Source organism: Coturnix japonica, chromosome 5 (assembly GCF_054131305.1).
Source record: "Coturnix japonica strain WE chromosome 5, WE-NBRP24, whole genome shotgun sequence".
In the NCBI taxonomy this organism is placed as follows: Eukaryota; Metazoa; Chordata; class Aves; order Galliformes; family Phasianidae; genus Coturnix; species Coturnix japonica.
Genome location: NC_140667.1, coordinates 42,375,746 through 42,389,939, shown reverse-complemented (window position 1 = coordinate 42,389,939; position 14,194 = coordinate 42,375,746). Strand labels below are relative to the sequence as shown.

Here is a 14,194-nt window from a genome sequence, read left to right as displayed (position 1 = left end):
GGGAATGTGCCCTATGCTGCTGAACTTAATAAAGAAACAAGCAAACAAATTATATAATGGTTTGGATTGGGAGGGACCTTTGAGATTGTGTAGTTCCATCCCCCTTGCTGTAGGCAGAGACATCTCCCACTGGACCAGGTTGTTCAAAGCCCTGTCCAGCCTGGCCTTGAATGCTTACAGTGAAGGGGCATCTGCTGCCTCTCTGGGCAACCATTTCCAGTGTCTCACCATCCTCACCTTGGTTTAGTTTGGTTTCTTTTTATTATGTGTGTATGGTTAACTGAGAAATGATGACTAGTTGATATCAATTTATTTCTTTCTTGTCTCCTTTTAACAGTCAAAAGGTGTTTCCAGAAGGGGGTTCTGACATATGAAAGTTAGTGTTTTTAATGGCAAATCAATACTGACTATGAAGAAAACACTCAGTGGCTGTTTTTTTTTTTTTCTTCTTACTTAACTTTGTCAATTTTCTATCTAATTTTTTGCTTAGAATCTGCTTCTAATAAACATCTGCTTTCCTTTTCTTGGCTCTGTTCAGCCTTGGAGTTTTAGCAGGAGACTGCTGTTAAACTGGGAAGGAATCAAGTTATAAAGGATAAAACCACTTACATACATGGGAAAAAGAAGTTGGGATTTTTATGAACCTCATTAAAAGTTTATCCCAGAGTGTTTTTGATTTATAATAAACTCTTTGTCCCTTCCAGTATGACACTGTTACATTGAAATTGAATTATAAGTAAAGATTTACAAGGATACACTTAGCGAAGCATTCAAAATTAATTTGGGAAATTGAATTTTGCAAGGGACTGCAAAAAAACCCCAAAAACTTATACAATAATTTAAGAAGGAAGTAACTAATTTTCAAGTGTTGTTCTTGCGACTCAGTATTTCATCTTGAATTATAAATTTTGTTAAATAATAACTATTTAATAATGCATATCTTATTTTTGAATAACACAAAAAGCTAAAAAATAAATATAATTGGAAGTCCTGTTCATGATTTGTTATTTGATGGGTTGTAATTGTTCTTCAAAAAGTACCAGTAATAAAATAATTTAGTATGTTTTGAGATGTTTTCAGTGAGCCTTCTTAACAGCACAAGGAGTATCCCAGTGCTAGAGACTGGAGAGATACTAAGCATTCTGCTGTACCACTGTATACGTTTATATATACATCCCCAATCTCTTTCTTGTCATCACAGGGACTCAAAACCTAGTTTTACTGTGCACGCTGGAGACAAAACCCTATTTTTGAAGAATAGGCTATTGAATTTGCAGCTAACTCAATGATATAGCAATCATCAATTTACTTGAAGTATAAACATTACAAATTGTTTTCACTAAGCTCGGTGTGGCTGTGTTGTCTTTATTCTTTGGATAGGTAGCACTTGAAGAAATGTTTCATTTTGTCTTTTTAGTCTCCTTCCTTTTTCTTCCTTCCCTTCCTCCCTCCTCTCCTCCCAGAGTATAAGGAAGAGTGAACAGAGCTTTACGTTAATAGCTTCCTGTTGGCTGCTGCTGGGATGAGGGGTTGAGTTTTCTTACTTTTTAGTTTGTTTTCACTTCTGGGTGTTTCTTGTTGGTAACAGGTACTGAGAAAGATATTAGAAGAGAAATAATACTTATGTGAAAAAGAAAGTATCATGGAAAGTTTATCATTTTTATGACTTTGTCTCAGTCTATTAAGTTAATATTTGAACCAAATGAGGCCCAGAACTACTTTAAGTTCAGAATTTTAGCAAAGCACCCCCAGCAGTCACAGTATATGTATTTTAATAAACAAAGTATAAAAATATGCTGGTTGACTGATTTTTATATATTTTTTTAATGCCTCACAATAAAACTGAGCACTATTCCTATTTTTAGACGCTTGCTCTCATTAGTGCAGTACATTGAATAGCACCTGTTTTAAACTCCAAATCTGAGTCTACAGATGTAAAACCTGACTTTTGAAATATTTGCTTTTTTGAACACTCTTCTTTAAAGGACCTGTCAGGATCTCTCCCCAAAATGCTAGAAGCATGAAGGATAAGGGAGGAACAAAGTTGCATGGCCCAAACACATGTGCTTTCGTCATTAGCAAGGTACAGCATGACCTCATGTTGACCTCAAAGGTAAATCACTAACAGGGAATGATTATACATGCCTGTGAAAGCAGCTTAGTTTTGAGCATAATCAGAACAATAATTAGAGTGTATAGGATAAAATTAAAGTCACAGCTCTTTCTGTCTTTCACTTTTTCTCTCTTGTCTCTCACCTCAACAGTTCTCTTCTTGAGAGAATATTGTGGGTTTTTGTGTGTGTTGCAGAAGGGAATTACTTTTTTAGAAGTCATAATAAATTCCTAAAAAAGAGAAACATGAAGAATCTTTTATATAATTTAGTCACATCGTACAGCTTACAGTGAATTACTCAACTTAAAGGTTTTGCTTGTTGTTAGAGTATTGATATTGCAGCCTTCAGAATACATATCCGTATTATGCTTTGAAATGAAAGGGATCATTTAGAGGAATATTTTTAAAATAGCAACGTATTACTTTTTTGTGTGCTTATATTACAATGGTTTTTTTTTTTGGTTTTGGTTTTTTTGTTTTTTGTTTTTTTTTTGTTTTGGTAGAAGATTAAATATTCCATAGTGTTGTGTTATATAGCTCTATGTATTGTTTAGCTAGCAGTTCTGAGCTATGTGGAGAAGAATTGCTGCCAGCTTCTTGGAAGATTAGCCATATTTGTCCCATATGATTTGTACAATATTACTATTTGATACATATTTTACTTCCTTTTTTTTTTTTTTTTTTAAATAGAATGAGAGAGCATATTCTTTCTGTGGAACAATAGAATACATGGCTCCAGATATCGTAAGAGGAGGAGATACAGGACATGATAAGGTATGCTCTTTGTTGTAACGAACTTAGAAGTTAAATATTAGGGCAATGCTGATGCTGTTTTCTTTTTGAAGTTATTTTTGATATAGAATGAGATGGTGCCTCACTTAAAAATATGCATTATTTCAAGTTGTCCTAATATTAATTAATTATTGCCTTTATTTAACAGCATCAATATAATTATTTTTATTCTAAAGTTAGTTTTTAATCAAAGTAAAAGGTGTATTTCTAAAGCTATGGAGGCTCTTTTTTTCTCTTCATATTTTATCCTAAACATACAGTAGGACAAAAAAAAAAAGTTTGACTCATACTTACTTCCTTTTACTTGAACTGTTTAGAGTGGAAAAAAACAACTGCTTTGTGACTAATTCTGATACACTTTTTAATTGTACATCAGGTAAGTCCGTTATCTTTCAAGAGATCTCAAGGGAGTTATTAACGTATGGTCAGGAAGTGATCTTGGGTTATCCAAAAAAAAATGCAGTTTAGCTCGAGGCACAAGTTTTAATATGAATTACAGTGCCAGTAATTAATGGCGAAGCTTAAGATGACCATTATTCACAGATGATATCTGAAACGAGACCTTCACCAACCCTACTCCACAGACAGAGTTCTACAGTATTTCAGGATAAATTATTCCAATTACTTGGTGCACTGAAAATTTTTTGAGAATATCTAATCTTTGATGTTTTGTGGTAGATTGATTTGTTTTCTGTTGGGTGTCCTTGAATACAGTTGATCGCAGTTCTTCTTACAGTAGACCATTTAAGCACTGGAAAAATTTACATCACCCTCTATTTCCTTCTCCTAAATTACTGAACTCAGTTTGACTTTGCCTTAGAAGGTCCTTTCTTCTCTCTCTGTTCATTCTACATCTCTTGTTATCTGCATTTGCACTGTAGTGGGCACAGTACTTCAGCAAAGTGTTGGCAGTTTGAAGTACAGTAGATTGATTGCCTCCTTGATTCTTTTATTAAACATGAAATAAAACATGACTTATCATTACATTTAGTCACTGTCTTGCACCTACTTTTTGTTCCACTGTTGCCTTTGCATCTTTTTCTGCAGTACTGCTTGCTTGATCATTATTAAAAATACAAATTTTCAGATGTGTGAATTGAAGGCCCATTTCCTGCACTCTGTATTTCCCCTTGGTTTGATCATGCTTATTTCAGAGCTCCTCTGCAGTGCAGTAGTCACTCTTGAGTTGTGATTTTTTTTCACAAGTGCTTACAAAAGCCATCTCTGTTCTGTTGTCTTTGATTAGTTCTACTTGATACTTACAAGAGATACAGAGCAGAGCTTATAATGTGCTATAAGAAATGGCTCAGCAGTTTGGCAAACTATTGCCCACTGCTAAATAAGGGTGATTTTTTTATTTTTTTTTTTCAGTTGTGAATGTGCTGGTAATTGTTAACGTCATAAATTCTTGGTTCATCCTTGGTGGTTTTATGTGGCACAGTGTTAGAAGTTTTTTAGAGTACTTTGTATTGACTGCTTAATTAAAACCCAGTTTAAAGAGAAAATGAGATTGCGTTGGTATGTTCTGCTTCTGATAAATCAGTGGTTTTGCTTGTGATCTCCAATAGATAGCTATCTTTGTTTTAAAAACGTGCTCTGGTATTTTTAAGATTGATTCGAATTCTGTGGATCTTCCATTTCTTACAAAAGAGGAAAAGCAATTTTTTATGAAAAACAAAAAATTACTTTTAAAATATATTTTTTAAAATTTCAAAAGCAACAGTGGATGTGAGAGCACAGAGGTAATTTGAGCATTTTACCTCAAAAAATTCTTTCCTTTTAGAAGACTTTGCTTTCTACTGCCAGATAACTGTCTATCCTTGAAACTATGTAGCCTGCTCCAAGTATTGCAATAGGAAAAATCAGATGCAATATTGCTATGGAGGTCATTATAGATCCAAAGATGTTTTTTAAAATGCAGCTTCTAAAAAACCAAAACAACAGCAACAAAAACAAACCAACAAGCAAAAAAACAACAAAAAACAAGCTCAGTGGTGTCAAAGATGTGGATAATACAATTACATATGAAGCCAAAAGATCACGTTACCATGGAAAGGTGAAATTCAATGGCGTTTTCAGGTGTCCCGACTAACGGTTGACTGAGACGTTGCTGTTTGAAAAGAGTGCTTTTCAAAAGTTCCTAAAAGCTCCGGTTCCGCTAATTCTTAGTAAGCCTTTGGTTCCTCTGTTACTTTCATTTCTCTTATTTCACATTTGTTAAATCTAATTCTGGTGAAAAACAGACCAAATGTTTATTAGCCAATGAAAGATTTAACTTGAGAAATTAATTGATTTTGAAAGCTTTCTGCTCAGCTACAAGTTATTTTGGCATGGAAAACCCATCCAGTCATTACTGCTGTCCTTTAAGCTTTATTGTGCCCAAGTTTGTCTTCCTAGAGATAGGTGTGCTGTCCTTTTTGCTAGCTGTTTTTTGGCTACCTTGCTTTCTTCCTCCTTTTGATAATGATTTTACTTTGCTGCATCTTAATTTAATTCTTGCTGTTCTGTAGGCTGTTGATTGGTGGAGTGTTGGTGTTCTTATGTATGAATTGCTAACTGGAGCATCACCCTTTACTGTTGATGGAGAGAAGAATTCTCAAGCTGAGATTTCTAGGTAAGATTCAAAGCAGCATATTCTATGACAGAATGTCATCTGAAAGCAGATAAATCATTTCAGTGATCTGCTGAGGTTAAAAAACTAAAATTGACCTTTATGAAAGCTTTATTTAAGCTACAGTGCAGCCCACAGTTGTGGCTGTCCAGCCCTGTTGCATATTTACAGTTTTAAGGGAAATAAAATGAAACATTAAATTATATGTGAATGGAATTATCACATTCAACATCTTGATACATAATGAAAAATATTTAGCTAGGGAAATTTTTGTCATGTCTTCATAGACTCTTCCATTGCATTTAGAGCTTTAAATTATCAGCATGAACTCTACTCACACCTTTTTCCCATGGGTAGTATTTATTTTGTTAGTGTATAATATGAAACAAAGAGTAGGATCATATTAAGCCATACTTAGAGTTCCGAGAAGAAGTGAAAATGACACATGGAAATGAAATAACCTATACCAGTAATATATTTTATGCATCAAGTTTTCCTGACCAACTGTCAGCTTCCTCGTGTTTGGTAATCTGTACCTGTATAAAATCACTGGAGCATTTAAATACAGTACAGTAAGGTTGCGCCAAAAACCTTAGTGAATTTTCTCCCAGAAGGAAGCATTTCCTATTACTAGCGTACTGTTGGAGCAGAAGGAGGTGAGGGCTAAAATTGCACAAATTAATGATGGTTGTTAAGATCAATTTGGAATTCCAGACTAACAAAGGTCGCTCTCTTATTTGAATATGATTACTTTGATTCTGACACTCTACTGAGAAGTCTGAAGTTGAAGTGGCTAAGAGAAGTTACATCAGCCATGTAGGTTTATTAACTTCTGTTATAAACTTAGAAAATTCATTGGAAGGAGCAGATATGCATTTTGTGTTCTGTAACTATCAGAGCAGAAAACCCATATGATCACCTCCAAAAGTGGGGAAGAATGTGAATGTGAGAGTTCGGTTGATTTCTCACTTCTGCTTTGTCTCAATGAGACTTGGAAGTCCAAGTTCATATTTTTATTTTAAGAGTGCCTTGATTAAAACTTTACAAATATAATTTGTTCACAAAACAAGAAAACTTCTTAGGTGCTTGTTGTGCAGGGTTCAGCTGTTTTGGAAGGTCCTTATGACTTCTTCAATATCTTGTTTTTCTGATAATTTATGATTAAAGTCAAAGTTGCAAGGCTGCTGGCATCCATAGCTAATAAACTGATCTCTGACCTGACGTTAGTTGTGGCAAGTTTACTACCTTTTTCTGACCACATATTAATGTTGTCCTTTGGTATCTGTTCTTTTCTGGTTGATGTATATACTACATATTTGTTTATACTGCACAACTTCTCTCCATGGATATCTTTGATCTTTCTAGTTTCATTTCCTCTCGAAACTTATGAAAAACTGAGTTGCAGATAATGTCATCAGATATCTGTAGTTGCTAGTAGTGATGAAATGACTGGCACTGACACAGAGATACAAGCTGTTAGAAGCTTCTTTATTGGTGGCAGTTTTCTAAGCAAAAATGTTATTGCCTAAGTGTAGACTTAGAGAATTGAGTTTCTTCGTACCCTCTTATTTCTTCTTATGGTCTTTCATTTTTCTGGGTTTAGGGAAAAAAGTCTTGTTCTAAATGAATCCACATCTTTCTCTTATTTTACCAAGGTAGGAAATAATCGCAGATATTTTATTATTTATATTTTATATTGAAATTTTATTCCTGCGTGTGGCCAAAAAAACCAACCAAAAAAACCAACAAAAAAGAATGTTCAGATTTACCATTCTTCTGTCTCTAGGTACATAACACTACCATAAATAAGATAACACGTTGATTTAACACTTAACACATTATGTACTCATCTTTTGCTTGTTTTATAGGAGAATATTAAAAAGTGAGCCACCCTACCCACAAGAAATGAGTGCACTGTCTAAGGATATAATCCAGCGCCTTTTGATGAAAGACCCCAAGAAGAGACTAGGTTGTGGTCCAACTGATGCTGATGAAATCAAACAGCATCCCTTTTTCCAGGTGAAGAAATAAAGTGTTTTCCCCACATTATTCTATGTTTTGAATTCTAAGTTAAAAGAAATTACATTGTTTTGGTAACGGAGTAGCTTGCAAGTGTGTTAATTACATTTAAGTTAATAAGAATACTCATGTGCTTATATATATGATTTTTGTACACACTACAGCAAGGGCATGACGGCTTTTCTGATTTCTTCTGAGTTTGTTTCTAACAGCTATTTGAAGAGCCAAAAGGCACATTACTCAAACCAGGAGATTTAATGAATAACTCTTAAATTATACATTTTGTGTTGTTTTGTTTGGAAAAAAGTGAGTTTGTGCTGATGCTGCTGGAGGATTTGAATACTGGTGGAATTCACCATTAGTGATGACCTCCTATTCTGTGTTTTCCTTTTCCTATTTAAACCTTCAGTCTTGTTCAGTAGATTTTAATTCAATTCAGATTTTAGTGTGATATTAAGCAATGATGCAGGAATGTGCTTATGTACAAGAGTTGCACTGTTCCGTATGCTGCTGCTAAAATTTTGTGTTTTCTTTGAAAAATACATATTTTGCTGGTAATTATGAAGTTAAATATATCTCTAACTAGTATAAATTTTGTAGTATTTAAAGTTGATAGTATAAATCGGATATTTCAAGTAAATCCATTCTGTGTAATTATAACATTCAGCATGAGCATATTGGCTTTTTAACTTTTGAATTTAGTCTTGTGTCTTCTGTATTTCCTTCTCTTTGTGAAGAATCTGACAAATATCTCCATAGCATTAAAATCCTTTATTCAGCATTCATTTTAGAAGACACCTATTTTTTTTCATACAGTACTTCCTGATTTTGATTTCATTTCTGCTCCATTCATTTACAGCGATAGGATCATTTTTTCATAAGTACCATATCCATGCCCCCCACCTGTAGCCATGCGTTCAACTAAGCCCATCATCTTAGGGCTGTGATGGCTGAGATTTGTAAACAAGTATAGGAATCGGCAATGTAAAGTTTAAGATACCACATACTTGAAGTATGGCTTGCAAAAATAAGTGATGTTTCCCATGAAATAGAGAAAGAAATTCCAAGGTTGTCAAACTACCTGTTTGGCTCATCTCCATTGTTGTATATATTCTTTTTTTATGATACTTAAACATGCATTTGATCAGTCCTAAACTTTGCCAGGAGAAATTTGCCAAAATATATTGATAAATATTGAAACTTTGCTTCTGGCATCTTATGCTAAGATTTGTTTGTGATATAAACAGTATATCCTAGGAGTTTAGCCAGGTATAACTTAAAATGTTTTTTCTTGTGGAAATTAGTGAGTAGGGCTGTATGGTTCTGGATATTTCTGTAAGATCAGCTTGTGTTAAATTTTCATTTCGTTCAAGCTTATTCTCCTTTTTTTTTTATTTATTTATTTTTGTTTAGAATATAAACTGGGATGATTTAGCTGCCAAAAAAGTGCCAGCTCCATTTAAACCAGTAATCAGAGATGAGTTGGATGTCAGTAACTTTGCAGAAGAGTTTACAGAAATGGATCCAACATATTCTCCTGCAGCAACCCCACAGACTTCAGAAAAAATATTTCAGGTATTTTAAGGACTCGCATTCATTTAAAAAAAAAATTAAAAAAAATCATGTCTTGAGGAATTCCAAGTTTAAAGCTGGATTTGGTTTTCCCACCTTCTGCTTTACTGGGAGTTGTCCGTGTAATTTCCAGTGCCAGTTCCCAGGTCTGTTTGTTCAGTGACTGCAAAATTAGTGGGAGCTAACTGCAGAATTGAAAGTAGGTCTTTCAATTACTTTGAGTGCTCTAATTACTGGACTACCACACACAGATCAATAACACAGGTTTCTTTACCTTCTTCTCCATGCTACTAAAGAATGATCTTTACTTGTACTACAGAGTCTGAATGTCAAATGGGCCAACAGCTCAAGAGCGGCCTCAAATTTGGAACACAAACTGCAGAGGTCACCGGCAGTTCACTGTTTTCTCCACCCCCAATTACGAGCAACTTAATGCTCAGTGTAAAAGAATACATGGTCATATTTTGGAAGTTGTATGATTTGTACTGACTATTGAAAAGCCTTTGTTACGTCATATTAATATCTGACTCATCCTGCAGTGGAAGTCACAGCTGTTCTTTTTATGGCTAGATGGGGCATATCACTAACCTGAAGCTTATTTTGTTTTGCCATTTAGGACTGTCTGTTGCTTATGTCACAACATAAAAACTGTTTCACTCTTTAACTTATGGGTGTTCTGGGAAGCCAGCTAGTTTGAGTTATGAACTTTTATCACCACTGCAGAATAATCTAAGCAGACAGAATCTAGGATTATTTCCCTGAATTTTTGTATTGTTGCTATTTTATCTACAAGCTTGGAGAATCATATAACTACTTTCAGAAGGACATCTCATGTCACATGTGGTAACAACTACTCATCAATTAGCCAATTAACAGTTTCTTTGTCATATTATGTATGTTTTAATTTTTCTTTTAAATTCTTTAGAAACTTGTAATGTTTTGTATGCAGAATTATAGTGTGCAACACTTTCAAGATCTGTCCTTTTCTGATGTCTCTAATTTAATAGGGATATTCTTTCGTTGCACCTTCTATTTTGTTTAAACGCAATGCAGCTACAGTAGATCCTGTTCAGTTTTATGTGGGGGATGAGCGGCCTGGAACTACAACTATTGCCAGAAGTGCTATGATGAAGGTAATAATAATATCAAGACTAAATTAATTTGGTTGACTTGGAACCACATATCAGTGATCACAAGCTGTGCTACAGATTATAAAATAATCATTATGCGTGTATCTTTTCTCTGTAATGGCTCCTCAGATGATCCAAGCATATAATTTGCATGTGGTACTATAAAAAGTGGTTAAAGTTTAGTCTGAAAAAATGAGATGATTGTCTAGTTTTCCAGAAGACCAAGTATAATAACCTTAGATGAACACACACTATTGTGATGTTGTCGAACTAGCACAGTTTTGTGAATAAATGTATGTACGAGCTTCTTTGATCCTGTTTGTCTGAACCTTTTGTACCTTAAGCTGTTGCTGTAGTAGTGATGCTTTATTTAAAGACTGTTTTTTTTTAATAACGTAGGATTTACTCTTTGATTGTTAAAATAAAGTTTATGCATTTTATAAAATAGAAATTAAGATTTATATTTTATCAAAAAGAGAGAGCTTTTCATCTACATTTAAAATTGTAACAATTCTCACAAAACTTTACTCTTTGTCTTTGACTGTATACTAAAAGTATTCTGCAGAACTAAATACAGACAGTTTCCTAACAGGATTCTCCATTTTTTCAACATTATGAACTGGATCTGAAAGAGAAACCATTGGGAGAAGGAAGTTTTTCCATTTGTCGAAAGTGCTTACACAAGAAAACTAGCCAGGAGTATGCAGTAAAAATAATTAGCAAAAGGTATAAATATTCTATAAGACAATAAAAATATTTTCTTTGCTTACTGTCACCCATGGATTAGAATAATGCTCGCTACGTTTTTGAAGGTGGAAAATTAACTTGAAAATAATTTTCTCTTTGACATACCTCTGCAGTATCTACAGAAATGTGTAGTAACTTTATGACCTTTAAAAAATTCTGAGAGTTTTTGGAAAGAAAATATTGTTGTTGTTGGGGAGGACGCAAGAAGAAGGGCTTTTTCCTGGTTCGTACTTATGTTCTACCCCTAATTTTGCTCCAAACCAGATAAGGATATAAGGTCCTCCAGTCTTTAGAACTAAGAGAACTAAGTGTAGGTTTATGGTAGCTCCCTTTCTTAGACAACTCAACTGATTTGCCTAGGATGTTGTTTTTGTAAAGTATGTGCAGTATATGTAGGTCTAATTAATTTGAATATGAATCTGTGTAAAATATAATTAGAATGTAGAGTTTTGCTTTACATCTGTTTCCTGGATGCTCTGAAGGCAGCATTTCAGTGGAGACAGCTGATTGACTTTGCTCATGGATTCCATCTGAGCTTCTTCCAGAGTAGATGCCTCTGGCATTTTCTGCCCAGAGGGAAGTAAGGGGTTCTTCGGGGGCTGACTATACTTTTAGCTTCATTTTGCTCAGTATTCATTGTTAAATATGTTCCAGCATGGTGTACAGTGCTGGCAGAAAAGACAAGGGAAATGTGCAGATATTCCACTCACAGATTGATAGTTCATTGTGGTCTATTTGTCCTTTGCATTTGACTGTACCTGTGCTTTTCCAGAGAATAGAATTAAATGTCCACTAGACTTAAGCATTTGATCACATTCTTTTTGCATGGGATAAGTGTAAGAGGGCCAGTTTTGAGGTCTGCTATGATTAGTGGTGACATCATCAAAACTGTTAATGGGGTCTATACAGAGAGATTCAAATGACCAGGTGGCAATTGTGGAATTAATTTACCTAAACACAGGTATTGATGCAGTGCCATTTTAGAATCTAATGGTGTCCTGTGAGTCCTCCAGTTTGAGTCAGTCTTGTGACTGCTATCTTTATGTAGATATCTTCCAGGCTCTCCTATGCTTTGGCAACTGAATCCTGTTTGAAGTGCATATTTTGGAGTGGGATAGTTCACCCTGAAAGCTTCATTAACCAGAATTTCTCTTGATACGTTGGGACTTCATACGTGCAGTAGACACCTAGATTGGATATTTTAATCTGAATTTCTATCATAAATCTGCACTTAGAATTTTTTTTCTGTGGTGCATGCAGAGCTGCTGATCAGTACTTCTGAAGGAAAGTATTTCCTTAATCGTAAGGAAGCACTTCCTTAATCTTAAGGAAAAATCCACCTAAAATAATGGAAGTATTGATTTTGGATAACAATGATCGAATCAGTACTGACTTTTCACATAGGCCTAGACTTTTAGGAATGACATCCCTAAATGATGTTACTCACAGGTTCTTTTGCTCTTTTTCCTTCATCTTGGTGGACCAGGCTAAATGAAGGTAAGGAGTGGTCTGTGTACAAACATTTTTCAGGGTTGCAGTCTGTGAGCAGATGCAGAGCATGTTTATGTAGTTTCTAGAGGTAGCAGTGAATCTGTTCTCCAAATGACAAGACACAAACCAGCCTTGAAAAAGAAACTGTTAAACTGTAAATAACATTGCTCTCAAAAACACAGTAGCTCTTGCTGATAGAAGTGTAGTAGGTTTCTAATAACTTCTTTGCCTTAAAGTCAGACAGTCTTATACTCCTGTCCATCAAAGATACACACAACCTGAATCCTACACCTAGGCAAATCTATTCAAGGTACTTGGGATGAAGGCTAAAATGAATAATTCCTCAGTGGTCATGCTTTGTTAGTACAGCTGGACCTATCCAACATTTTAATGTTTTTTTCTGTTTGTCTTGAACCCCAGTGAAACAGCAGGGTCCTGTAAGCTTCCCTGAGTTACTGTTTCAGAGCTTCCATTTCTTTTTCATAATGCTGTCTGTCTACAAAACTGAGATGCAAACCATTTATAGAAAGGAAACACTCAGAAAAGTCCAGGCACATATTTCAAAGATTTGTTTACTTTACATTGAGCCCTTTTAGCCTGTTTCCTAGATCCACCTTCTCCTAGTAGTTCCTAGGAGGGAACGATTATCTAAGATGGTTTTTGAATTTGCCAAGGACCTGAAATCACTTCCAGTTTAAACAAGAAAATCAACAGAGATACAAGTGAAACAGCTTAGTTTACTTCTTGATTTTCTGCAGCCTGCAGAAAGACAGAATTTTTCTGTACAAAATTCTCATTGTGGTTCTGACCCTAATTAAATAACAACAACAACACAGAACCATTTATGCAACCAGAAATGCAGAATGTGTGGTGAGAGAGATGCTACCTGTGTTATCTATTCGGCCATTCCCTAAGTTAGTACAGGACCAACCTTTCTTACTCAGAAGGAGAGAGTTTTGACAAAAATATTCATGTCTTTTTTTGCCCTAAAATTGTCATTGTGTCTATTTAAAGGAAAACAAAGTGGTGTTCTCCGCAGTCACTATTCATGTGGGTTGTTGTAGTGTTCAACATGCTGAAATTTTTTGACTATGGATACTTAAGAACTTCAAAGGAAATTGTGAGATCATTTTTTACTTTGGAGCAAGACTCTTATTTCTTCTATTTCATATTTTTATAGTCATCTGTTTAGGATTTCCTTTGTATTGCGTAGCTTCTATACAGACCATGTTACAGGTTTTATTTTTTTTCTAGTATGAGCTTATTATTTCTACGCAGGAGTGGCAGTATTCATCTTCTATATGAATGGAAAGAGTTGGGGCACTAATTTGAGTCTTCAGGATAAAGCTGGGCTTAAAGATATTTGTAGGATCAGAGGGGAAATCAAATTGGCCTGGTCTAAGGGAAAGGTTTGTTTTAGATAGAAACTGTTTTGTAAAACGTTTTCTGCTTTTCCTGTAGTAATTTGCAGTTGCATCAAAAAAGTCATTTGATTTGGGTGTGGCATTTCCTAAATGCCCTAACTTGCAGGGTTACATGGATAATTTTGCTCAGCTTCTTTTGAATGTGGTTTTAATTCTATTCAAGGGGTTGTAATGTTAAAAAACAAAAAAACAAAAAAAAAGCAAACACCTGAATAGCCAACAATTAAAAAAAAAAAAAATAGGTGTTACACTTTGAATGTGCAACTTGCTTGGTAAAATTGGTGGAAAATGTTTT

The 14,194-nt window shown here is 34.7% G+C and overlaps 1 protein-coding gene across 6 annotated transcripts in view; it reads left to right on the top strand.

Annotated features, from left to right (window-relative positions):
* RPS6KA5 (ribosomal protein S6 kinase A5) overlaps positions 1–14,194 on the top strand; it is a 57,964-nt gene that overhangs the window by 33,564 nt on the left and 10,206 nt on the right. For 3 of the 6 annotated variants that reach the window (XM_015865277.3, XM_085549352.1, XM_085549354.1), the window contains 6 exons: positions 2,804–2,887; positions 5,416–5,519; positions 7,385–7,535; positions 8,949–9,110; positions 10,115–10,240; positions 10,830–10,963. In XM_015865277.3, the coding sequence (XP_015720763.1) occupies positions 2,804–2,887; positions 5,416–5,519; positions 7,385–7,535; positions 8,949–9,110; positions 10,115–10,240; positions 10,830–10,963 (761 nt within the window). Of the gene's footprint in view, positions 1–1,985; positions 2,114–2,803; positions 2,888–5,415; positions 5,520–7,384; positions 7,536–8,948; positions 9,111–10,114; positions 10,241–10,829; positions 10,964–14,194 lie in introns of all 6 variants that reach the window. The other 3 variants (XM_085549353.1, XM_032444882.2, XR_014946768.1) reach the window with 3 other exon arrangements.